Raw genomic sequence first — 12,861 nt, 5'->3', positions numbered from 1 at the left:
AGGTTGTTTTGTAGATCAGATCATTTGGTATTGTCAGTGGCTGAGCTGTGTGCATACATTTGATAAGGAAGTATTTTTCTGGAGTGAGGGTAGTGGCTCAAAAGGCAGGCTTATAGTGAAGCATTCTGCAAAACATTTGTTTATTTTATGCACAAACTATAAAGACTTAAGCATGCAAACAAATACAGCTTATTAATGAAGCCAAAACCTATTAAATGCATTAAAATAGCATTGGTGCCCAGAGTGTCCCTTTAAATCACTTTTGTTTCTGTCCATGCATCCCTAGCCACGCCTCCCTTAACTTTGACTCACACATCCTGCATGAAAAAAGGCTTAATTTTCAATCAGATTTAACTTACTTTAGAAGTTTTTATCTCCTGCTCTGTAAAGTAAACTTTAATCACACACAGAAAGCCATTGCAGACTCTAACAGAGCAGGTGGTTAAAAAAAAAATCAGAATTAAACAGACTGTGCAATAAAAATAAGTTTGAATATTAGATCTCTCTTTACAGGAAGTGTTTGAAAAGGCTGTGTAAGTCACATGCAGGAGAGGTGTGACTAGGGCTGCATAAACAAAGTTATTTAACTCCTAAATGGCAGTGAGACTGCAGGGACATGATCTATACACCTTCAAAACAGCTTCAATAAACTAATGTTGTGTTGGTGCTTATAGGGTCCATTTAACCATGCAATGTAAACATTACAGTTTCTAAAAAAAAAATGCAGTTTTACATTGCATGGTTAAAAGGACAGGGACACTGCATCCAGACCGCTTCATTGAAACAAAGTGGTCTGGGTGACTATCGTGTCCCTTTAAACAGGAAAGCACTTGATTCTTACAGCTACAACATTTTGACTAAATACATTTACCCTTCTCATCGCCCCACAAAATTATTTGAAGAATTCTCCCCCTCACTCCACACTCATGTCATGAATTTGAGACACATTTTACAAATAGCCCGGTCTATTAAATCTTAAAACACAATGACATATTAAAGCACGCAGGATTCTGATAATGCAAATTTAATTTCTGACGGTTCCCTGGAAATCCCCAGTTATTATCTGAAAAGGGGATACACTGCAAATCTGACCTTTCTATTTGGGTATGGTATAGGGCTATTCCAAGCTAGGGAAATAAGAAATATATGGCATAGTGCAATACTGTATATATTATAATTGGATATATGAGCAAGTGACAAATGCTCACTCACACTTTGACATCCCAAGAAGTGCCTTCAGAAATATACTTGGTGTGTCTTCTTTGCTTCAAATACTTGGTAAATGTGAGTCTCACATAAAAAACAAAGTGCAAAAAAAATAGATTGGATGACTGTATGAGTAAAGAGTAAAAAAAGCATTTATTACTTACATCAAAGTAAATAAAAGCAGGTAAATCCGTCCAACGCGTTTCTTCCCTGTTAGGGACTTCCTCAGGGACAATCTTTAACAAAGATGATGAATAAAAATACATACACAGCAAGTATATTTCTGAAGGGGTATGTATTTTTATTCAGCATCTTTGTTAAAGATTGGCCCTGAGGAAGTCCCTAACAGGGAAGAAACGCGTTGGACTGATTTACCTGCTTTTATTTACTTTGATGTAAGTAATAAATGCTTTTTTTACTCTTTACTCATACAGTCATCCAATCTATTTTTTTGCACTTTGTTTTTTATGTGAGACTCACATTTACCAAGTATTTGAAGCAAAGAAGACACACCAAGTATATTTCTGAAGGCACTTCTTGGGATGTCAAAGTGTGAGTGAGCATTTGTCACTTGCTCATATATCCAATTATAATATATACAGTATTGCACTATGCCATATATTTCTTATTTCCCTAGCTTGGAATAGCCCTATACCATACACATGTTGAATTGAAGATAGGAGGAAATCTTCGGGCATATCCTATATTGCTAAGGGAAGTCATTTCACTTTTTATCACAATCACTTTTCGAATTGAGATTTATACAGCACTGTATGTGGACACTATCCATGAGTGTGTGAGAAATTCTATATATCTTTTATACTTTCTATCTGGGATCTGCTAATTGTTAACTCTATAAGTGCCATCTAATGCTTATCTCTGTATTACCCAAACAATCAAAAATCCAACCCGAAAGTATCTTGGAGCACAGTACACAAAATGGTCTTATAAAATGTAATTTGTTAATGCCTAATAATATTTTGCCGTTTGCCCCAAATAAGCTATATTGGATTGTAGGTATTAATATTGAATGTGATTGTGAACTTGTCTCTAAAAAAATCACAAGTTGCACCTGCAAGCAAGGCTCAAAATATATTTCATATTCTCTAAACTATTCAATTACATTTGTTTTTTAATGTAGCCATTTGGCATAACTGTGCCCAAATCTTAATCCTAGGTACCTAGCACTCTTTAAAGCACTAATTTCACTCTCCAGCTATCATTCTTTCAATTTGTTCTTGTTTTTGCAGACACACTTCCCTGTTGAACTTTGTAAAAAAAAATATTCTATTTATATGCCTATTGTTTGTTGAAAGAAATTATCTGCTTCTCTGCACAATAGACAGAGAAGGAAGAGAAACATATTAACTTTGTTCAGAATAATGTGCCAGAAATTGCATCATATAGCATAAAAGATACTGACAGAATGAAACAGGAGATGCTGAATGTTTATTGGCTCCTGGGCTGATGGCTACACCCCAGTCTGACAATTTATTAGCTGGGAGGCTAGGTACAGTACCAGTTCTTTGTTTGGAGTGAATTTCTGCATCCTCAGGTGAAGATGACTCCAGATATCCAGAGGCACCCTGTAAATATTGAAGCTGTGGGATTAATGCAATGTGGAAAAAACAAGGTTAGTATTTGGAATTTCTGTTGTTTTGAACTGGATAATAAATCTATTGCAGGGAAGGGCACCAGGTAGCTTTAAAGCTTTCGGAGAAAATTATATTCTTTATATAAAGCCTGTGGGCGTGTGGACAATTAGCTACAAATCACAGGAAATACAGTTTTAGCAAAAGCTGGTAAGCTATCTGTTGGCCCTCTTTGACATATTGCATCTGGTTATCAAAGTGTTGACATTCAAGTGTGCAGGGAATTGTGGGACATTTTGAAAATTAGCATAAATTGCCAGAGCGTGCCTCTTGCTGTATGCGTCAAACAGCATTTTTGTGACACACTGAGATTTAAATTTGTCTGATTATAAAATGCTAATAACCGATATGTTTTGTTTTTTTAAATGCTAAAATACAGTAAATAAGTCAATTTTGAGCTGCTGTTAAAAAATGTATCCGAAATGCAAATGTTACAGTTATGTATATTGTTAAAAGGTAAGGGCCATACAGTGTATTCTTCATGGTGCAACTAAATTACACAAATTTGAAGTTTACAAAAGGAAAAATGGCAATTGTTTTTTCTGAGTTTTCTTGGAAGAAATTTTCTGTTAGATGTGTTATCGTTTTATCCTTACTGAAGTTCGCTAATAAGATTAGCATTTTTTGTATTTATACTTCATCCCATTGTACAGCGTGACAGACTTTGCTGGCGCTATATAAATAATAAAATAATAATAATAATAGATGATACTATTTACTAAATCGTGGATTATTTTGGGAATTGCAAATTGAAGGAAAAGACAAGTAAACTGGAAGCATAGCTGGCTTTATTGTATACAGTTCACATATTTTGCTTTAATATTAGCAATTTTCTGATTCATTGATTACAATTAAAAAGCGCCACTATAAGCACATAGTCACATATCACATTAGTGGAGCTGGGCTGTAGAATACGCACTCTGGTGATCATGCAATATTGCAACAAACAAGCAATATTGATGCTTAGATACTTTCTAAAAGGTTTTGTAACTTTTTTTATTTAGGTTGTCTAAATGATCTACATGAAATTAGCCAGAAATTCCATTCTCCAAAAAAAAAAAAAAAAAAAATCAATGATCCATTTTTTAGCCCGCCAATAATACGGTTAAAAACAAATTCAGATAAATGACTTAGAATTTTAAGCTAAAATATTCAACCAGAAAACAGAAGTAGCTTAGAATTTTTCAAAATTGTGTTATAACCTATATTCATTTTATTTAATGAAAAGGTTTAACCCTGGTTCCCACTAAACACTGAATGGCAAATGGTGAATTGAAAACTGAATTGTAAAAGTTTCACAAAAATATAGTTTAGTTGGAGATGTTGCTGTCCAAATTGGCTATTTGTTACAGTTATGCTAATTAATTGGTCTGAGATGGGCAATTCCCTTACCACTTCTTCACTATTTCCAGTTATTCGTGTATAAATGATCTGTCAGTTCCCAAAATATCAAACTTTATCATTGTAATTTCATGTTTTTTTCTTTCTTTCCCCCAGACATACATGTTTTCAGTGTTGTGGTCCGATCACAATAAAGTGCTTATTTACAGGACTTTTGCAGAGTTCAAGAAATTCCAGGTAACTAACTATAAGCGTCTCGTTTCTGGGAGAGGGGTTGAATTTAAATATTAGGAACCAATTTCAATGTATACAAGAAAGGACATTAGATAATGAACGTTTACCATTAAATTGGGTGATAGTAACAACCCCTGGATGTGGGGCTTAAGGTAACATCCCCAGGACGTACTTGAAAACCAGAGTAATCTGAATGTGCCTTTCCTGGTTAAATACTTTGTTATTGTTATTATTATTATTATTATTATTAGGATGTTATGGTAGGGTATAATATAGGGTGAAAGAGTGAATTGTGGAAACAGACAACAAGCTGATGTAGAATAATAAAAGGCCGAGCTGTAGATTTACAAAAAGGTAGTTTACTTACCTATACTCCCTCTCAGCACCGTTCTCCTCTGTGAAGCTCTGCCTCTTTGGCTTAGCAAAGCATCGGGAGGCTAGTATGCATAGACTGCTACGATGGTCTCTCTGAGATTGAAATAGCAGAGTTTACTTAGCTATTTCACATAATGCCCTCTAGTGGCAGGTTAGCCCTGCAGAATGTTTCCTGCTGCCGGGTTTAAATGGATACACCTGGCACCCAAACCACTTCATTAAAATACTAAAAAACCCACAGATGAAGTGATCTTGGTGTCTTTAGTGTTCATTTAAGGCAATGTCCCCCCCCCTATGACTTGTTGGGCTCTATAACTTCCCCCTGTGATAAGCAACGCCCTGTCAATAGCCAGGAGCATTTTGTGAATACGTCATCAATAAAGAAGGGAATAGAAACTGCAGATATAATCGTGATGGACATGTATATTTTTTTATTCACACAAGTATCAGTAGTTCTTACAATGCCAATAGATTTTATTTAATTTATTTTTTTTGCATGTAAAATGGAGAGGGAAGGGAAAACCACTAATGGGGGATAATGGTTATGAGGCCCCTATGGTCAAGATGTTGTGAATTGTAACTCGCATAAATCTCAACCCAGAGAACATCCGTCTCAGTAAGTGGCGTCCAACATGCGGCGCAATTTATTTTCTACTCGTCATGGTATAAAAGTGAGGGCTACACCAGGCTGGGATTTATGGGGAATGTGTTTCACAGACCACTGTGATGCCTATTCTCGTATCATGTCTAAATGTCGCAAAACTTTTTAAATAATAATAATATTATTTGACCTTTTATTTAATACAGTAGCTTGTTTTCCTTTATTGGAACGTCTTCTTCAGTCTGCCTGACGTGTATTTTGTTTATGTGTTAGGCTACAACTTACAACTAAAAAAAAATTGAAGCTCTCACTTTTTTGGTAGCATTTGTTAAAGTGACGTTTTTTTCTCTATATAACAGAGCGCACTGAAAAAACAATTCCCTTTGGAGGCAGGAGCCTTAAAGAAATCCGAGAGAATTATACCCAAACTAAACGGTAAGTAATAACAATGCTGGCAGCAAGTAGCAAAGATAAAAACATATTCTTCTGACGATTTGTATATTTTTGTGCAGTTTCTAACGTTAAATGTGATCCCTTTTAAAACTTTTTTCCTGTAGTGTAGATAACAGCAGGTACAGGATGGAAGAGAACTATAGTTCAATAATGTGATCTAAAATGCCACAATTTTGCAATTTATTTTATTTGTAATCTGCAACAAATTAGCTGTGTATTAATTAGATCACTTTTCTTTTTTTTGCCATGGTTCTGGAAATATTTTTTTGATGTACATAATATCACCCAAAATATGATTGGAAAGGATGACCATTAAGCCATGAGGGGCTACAGGGTTGCTTATCATATGAGGCACCAAAGCCTCAACACAATGTCTCATCTGTTCTGTATCCTGCACATCATAACATCCTGTTCAGAGGATGCTGAACATTGTGATTCAGATTTAGAACAGGTTTAGAACCTTTTCGATTCATCAAATGTTCACATCCAGTTAACGGGACCCTATAGGCACCCAGACCACTTCAGCTAATTAAAGTGGTCTGGGTACAATGCCCCATTTGAACTTAGTGCTGCAATGTTAAAGGAACACTATATGGCCAGGAACATGAACATTTCTTCTTGACCCTATAGTGTTAAAACCATTTAGGTGGCTTGCCCCCCTTATCCCCCTTAGAAGGGGTTAAAACTCACCTGGCCCCGCCCCTGATTCATCTCCTTGGTGACATCAGAATGTACAATTTTTAGCCAATCCAATGCTTACCCATATGGATGGATGGTTGGTGTGCTCAGCCCAATAGAAATTTGGTCTCAATTCCAAATATACACAGAAAATGAAATGGCTATGAAACGCTATTGACCCAGGGTGTACAATAACAGCTACTACACATCCTGAGTAAGTTACATTCCCTAGCCATACATTTTCAGTGACCCTGTTCATTTCTTATTTTGGCTAATACTAGTGTGACTGGAATACTCCTATCTAAGTCTGAAACCGTTAAACAGTTTCATTTCTATCACCCCAAAGAATCTCAATTGTCTGTTTGGAAAAACAAGCGTATGGTTAAATAAAGGAGAATATGGACCTTTGAAGGCAATGGTGTGTAATTGTCATAAAATGTATAACCTGTAAATGTGTATATATATATATATATACCCCACGACTAAAAGATGAGGAATGAGTTGTCAAGCTAATGTAATGGCTATCATTTGGGTTATTGTCAATAAAGGCTGAGAACTACCGATCACTATGTTTTTGTTGAGTCTAATAATTTAAAAACATGGCACCATCAGAGTTTTTCACTAAGGTGATTAGTGATTTCAAAGCAAATTTCTAATTTAAAGTCAGAGTAGCTAAGTGGAAAGTATAGCTGATTTAAAAAAAAAAAAAAAAATTCAGTTCTGCTATTTTGCTCTTAAATTTGAAATTCAAATGTGAATTCGCCTTAAATTCTCAATTTAGGGAATTTCCCTGTGAATGTTTTGCATTGTGGAATCGAAAAGGTTGTAGTGTATAATATAACCAGTAGATGGCGCTGCTCACTCATTTCGTCCTATCTCGTTGTCAATTCAGATGTTCCCCGTTCATCATTAAAGAGAAGAAATCCCAAGAAGTGTTTAAATCAACTACAAAACCTGGAAACGTATTCCCGATCGTTACTGAAACTTGACGCCAAGATATCTCAGTCCAGCTGCCTTGTGCAGTTTTTTACGCTGCAGAGTCAGGACCTTAATCCTTCGTTCCCCGAAGACAGGTGATTTTCTGAAAATACGTAGAGGCACTATTTAGTTTTTTTTTTCCGATGGATTTACTTATTAAAAAAAAAAAAAAAAAAAAGGATCCTTCTTAAGATATAGTATTATATAATAATAATAATAATAATAATAATAATAATAATAATAATTGTCCAGCAGCAATGCAACATTGGCATTGGAATCCAGACGCATCCTTAATTTTTCCAGCCTTGTGTTTAAGAGCTTTTATTTTTCCAGCCTTGTGTTTGAGCTTTTATTTTTCCAGCCTTGTGTTTAAGAGCTTTTATTTTTCCAGCCTTGTGTTTAAGAGCTTTTATTTTTCCAGCCTTGTGTTTAAGAGCTTTTATTTTTCCAGCCTTGTGTTTAAGAGCTTTTATTTTTCCAGCCTTGTGTTTAAGAGCTTTCATCTTTCCAGCCTTGTGTTTAAGAGCTTTTCTAGGAAGCTCCCACCATACCTGAGCAGAATGCTCTCCCCGGCTGTTCCCACCTCCTATAACCTCCGATCCAGTACCAACACTTTATTTAGTCTACAAAAAGAAAGCAGCCCGATCCTCCTTCTCCTACAGACCACCGCAATTATGGAACGACCTCCAGCACACTTTAAAATCTTCCCCAAGCCTAGAATCCTTTAAGAGATCCCTCTCTACACACCTCAAAACAGAATGCATGTGTCATGGGTGATTATATATTTCCTACCTGTTCTATGTAAAATTTGGTATATATTGTGTATTAATATTGTTTTTGTATTTTATTGTGACAAGTAATGTTTGGTCCTGAGTAGTAGCGTAGGACTTGACATTTTGAAACCTACTCTACAGCAATAAACGTCATTTTCTGTGGGCTTTTTTTTATGTTGGAAAGATTACAAACATGTCAGTCTAAATGACACAGAACAGTGATGCAATACCTAGTGTGTGTGGAAAAGAGAGACGCATTTCATTCAAGAACTATGAGAATAATATGGTATCACGTGTACGGAACCGTGCATGGAGTCATATGTCATATCAGGGCTCCCAGAGTAAACGTTACGCTGATGACGCTAATATTTTCACTGTTGTTTGAATATTTACAGGTTCATTATTTACTAAGGTGTGAATTGCTGGGAATTTAAGGTGAATTTAACATTTTCGGACAAAATAGCCAAGCTGGAAAAAATTACAAATCAGTTACATTTTCAATATGGCAACTTTGGCGTAAAAATGTTTAATTCCGTTTGAATTCACTAAGAATGTCCCATAATTCACACTTCAATGAATAATTCTAAGTTTTCACTTTTCATTCACACTGCATTCTTGATAGTTCACACCTTAGTGAATAATCCTGGCAATCTTTTGGAAAAAAAACATTTGTTTTTCTTCCAGTCTTGTAATTATGCCTTCAGAGAAGAAAGAAGACAAACCTGTCACTGCCACCCATGATTTAGATGTTTCTGGACCTATGGTGACACTCAAATACCTTTGTATGGCAGACTTTGAAACCATCGACTTGAAGAATAGACCATTTGAAGTGAAAAAGGACCAGATTCTGGACGTTTTGTTGAAGGAAAACACAGGTAACCGTCAAGCTCTTTTGTGCTGTTACGCCCTTTCCACCAAAAATATTTCCTGATCAATGCTCACAAAATCCATAAAAACTTTAGTCCTTGCTTTTCCAAATCTGACAAAAGAAAATCCTGCAGAATACCATCCCTGAGCTGTACGATTGGTTCCTATAAACATGACTCAAAGTATTGTAATCCAAGAGTTTCAATAATAATATCTTCACTTTTCTTGTAAGTAATTTGGATGCTTGATATGTTGTAGGTTGGTGGCTTGTTGAGAATGAAGATAGGCAACTGGCTTGGTTCCCGGCTCCTTATTTAAAGGTCCATCGGGACTCTGAAGAGTATTATGATGACGACGAACACCAGCCGGAAGGTATGCAGGGGACTTATTTACTGTCACTTGTAAAGTTTGACTCAGCTTGTCTGCGATTTATGAACCACTGCTTATTCTAGAAAATAGCGATTGATCTTTTACAACACTGTTCTGTTTCTAACCTTGAAATTATATTAAAGGATTACTCCAATTATTATAAACTATACTGACAACTGTAGTGGCTACAATGCTTGATGTATCCTGGCCCGGTACCGCGGTAATGGGGCAAACATTTGAGCAACGGTTTGGCCTTTTAATTTGGTTCCTTCCGGGCTCTGATGCTCCATGGTGGTCCAGTGACAAGCTTCGGACACTAGTAGAGCCGCAGAAGCTGGAAGCCATGCCCATAGACATACATTGGCTGAGTGTGTTAGCTATCAGCCAATGATTGACATTCTGAGCAATGAAAATTGCTCAGAATTGACATGAGTCAGCCTGGAACTCTAATTCTGGGCCATCTGATGACACCCCAATGACACTGCCGGAGTTGGAGTTACACCTTCGGCAGCAGAGGGGTTAAACTCCACATGTGTCGTGTTTCATAGAGAAAAGCTGTACATACAGACTCCATACACCATGACCACTTCAAATCATTGAAGTGGTCCTAATGCCTGGAGTAACCATTAGAATTCTAAATTTTTTAAGGTTTTGAGTATTTTATTTGCGGAAGAGGTTTATTTATACCATAGTATAGTGAATTGAAAACCAAATTGCAAAATTTAGGCTAAATTATTGCCAAACTGACACTAAAGCAGAACTTTAAAGTGATCCAAACTATTTATCTTAACCTTAATCTGGCTTTTTTTTTTATTTTCAATTTACTACATATTCATATAATAAATATATAATATAACCAGAACCAATGTTTACTTACAATAGCAGCCAAGTTCAGTTTTTTCAGTTTGGCTGAAACTCCGTCAGAAAAATTAAAAACTACTTGAACACACAATTTCTGTAGGGCTGGATTCTTTTACACAGGATAGTTCTCCCATTGTCATTGGTTGGAAACCCCTATTCAATTGCAAAGCAATGCTTATCTGCTGTAGTAGACTCTAGCCGTTGACTTCAAGTTGGCTGAATAATCTACAAAATTGCATGCAATAAACAAAAGTGTTGTCCTGTTAACTGTGTAATAGATGCCTGAACTATGTCCAAAGTAAATAAATAATCGTCTGGGTGTGTAAACTACCATACATGTATTAGTACATTAAATAAATGGGGCGTCCTTTTTAATAACACCCAGAAGGAAGCAAGAATCACTTTCCTCCTTTTCAATCATCGTCTGAGCAAGACATAAGGAGATACAAATAGGGCATGAAACCACTGTTCCTTTCTAACCACCTATTTGATGTGGTGTAGGAGGCAGAAATTATATTCTTTACCCCAAGACCAATGGCCACACTGTACAGGACATGTTCATGGTACCATTAATTTATTATGAGTCTATTCCTTTCTTAATTTTTCTGTGCAATCCATTTCAAGGTACGGTAGGCTAATATGCAATAAGTTACTTAAACATGCTATCCAATGTGCCCCCAGCAATTCTAACTCTAGCATTCCTTACAGGAACGTTTTGTGTAGTACTAAAGGCATATGAAGCTCAGAACTGGGATGAAATGTCAGTTCACATTGGAGTAGTGGTGAAAGTCCTGAAAAAATCCAACAGCGGCTGGTGGTATATCAGGTGAGGTCTTGTTCCATCATCTGCTGAGCTGTACTCCCACAAACAATGACAGGGACAATCGGGCAATCAGCTCTGACAGGGACACCAATTCTAGCGAAAGACCCATCTGTGCTTAATTATAAATATTATGGCTAGCTTTGTCTAATACGAAGTCTTCTCTAGAACACAATGTTCATATTGTTGTCTACCTAAAGCTCTCAGCATTTTATGGATTACTTGAATACCGTACCCAAACTCTAAAACAGGGAAATTTAACCTTGGCCCTCAAGTGGTTGTTGGAATACAATTTCCATAATTCTCTGCTTTGCTAACCATCTGAAGTTGGATATGTGTGTTATTATCATTGTAGAATGTCCCTGGCAGTTTAGTGGTGGGTAGGAGATGTGTGTCCATGAGTCACAGTTGTTATGGCGAAATGTCTGAATTTATGTATTTTAATTTGTGCAGCTACAACGGTAGAACTGGATACATTCCATCCATCATCCTGAAGCCATACACAAACCCGTGTGAAAGATTTCAGAGCATTCTCAGAAGGGAACACTCAACCCCGAACATCCACAAAGGGATCTTGAACAAGGAGGACTGCCCTTATCTATTTCACAGTTCTTCATTGGAAAGCCAAAGTGAAGATGAAAACAGTCAAGGGCAAAGAGAGAGACTCAAGTCTCTGGGTGAGGAATCATTGGGTTCGGAAGCCAGATCTTGCATAGATTTAGATGTGGACAGTTTGATGGAATGCAGCAAGAGATGGGATTCAGCTTCTGGAGATGACTACTCCTCTATTGGCAGTTCCATCCTCTCCCTTTCAACTTTTGATATTCCGAGGATCCCAGCAAGACCAGACGCAGATGATATCATGCAGAAATGTAGCACAATCACTAAGAGAGCAGTGCAGAACTCATTAAAAAGGCTCAGTCTCAAAGAGGCTCAAGTCAGCAGTCAGTCCTGTGCATAGAGGAAGACTAACAAAGGCTAGAGTCTTCTGATCGAAGAGGTAAAATGTCTGGAGGACCATTGGAGGAGCTGAAGTAAAGTCAGACTTAGACAAGAGTCCACACTCTTACTCTATATTCCTACGAGTCAGGAGCTTTTAAAAAAATGTTTTAGTTTACATAATGTCTTAGCGGTAATGCTATAACTGTAGTAGAATTTTATCTACTGGAAATATTATAGTGTCAGACAATTACAAGACCAATACAGTCTTTGAGTGTTTCATATTCCAGTTTATTGGCAATAGTGAAGCATACTTATGGCACAAATGGTGATGGGGAATTTTAACATTGACCTTATTATTGATCTAATTTTGTACTTGTATCTTTGTTGCAAAAATAATTGTTTGTGTTTACGCCATAACATTTCATATATCAACTAGTGTTCACTGTTGACTGCTCTAAGCCCGCTGAAGTTTGCCATGGCCAGTCGGACACAGTTCACAACAACTGGAAATCCAGACGCTGACTATCTATGGGTGGAAAGAGTAGACTTGATAAATTTCATGTGGTCCTCTTATATTTAAGAATGCATGTCATGTTGTTCTTACAATATATACATTTATCTTGTAGAGAAAATACTGTGTACTGATATGTCTTCAATTTCAATTTTTGAAATGCAAATTAAAAAATAAAATAAAGTAATATTGCTTTTATG

General features: G+C 36.5%; 1 protein-coding gene and 1 long non-coding RNA gene across 2 annotated transcripts in view; one reads left to right on the top strand and one right to left on the bottom strand.

The window, feature by feature from the left end:
* The window catches only part of LOC134571854 (uncharacterized), a 618,817-nt gene that overhangs the window by 478,639 nt on the left and 127,317 nt on the right, over window positions 1-12,861 (bottom strand). The window lies entirely within an intron of this gene.
* Window positions 2,747-12,818, top strand: LOC134571843 (NADPH oxidase organizer 1-like). The gene is made up of 8 exons (XM_063430469.1): window positions 2,747-2,839; window positions 4,356-4,436; window positions 5,769-5,844; window positions 7,433-7,613; window positions 8,976-9,166; window positions 9,417-9,530; window positions 11,097-11,214; window positions 11,662-12,818. The coding sequence occupies exons 1-8, from the start codon at window positions 2,768-2,770 to the stop codon at window positions 12,167-12,169; spliced, it is 1,341 nt and encodes a 446-aa protein (XP_063286539.1). The 5' UTR covers window positions 2,747-2,767; the 3' UTR covers window positions 12,170-12,818.

The sequence above is a fragment of the Pelobates fuscus genome, chromosome 8 (genome assembly GCF_036172605.1).
Source record: "Pelobates fuscus isolate aPelFus1 chromosome 8, aPelFus1.pri, whole genome shotgun sequence".
NCBI classification, from domain to species: Eukaryota; Metazoa; Chordata; class Amphibia; order Anura; family Pelobatidae; genus Pelobates; species Pelobates fuscus.
Note: the sequence above shows the minus strand (reverse complement) of the source record. Positions and strands in the feature narration are given on the sequence as shown.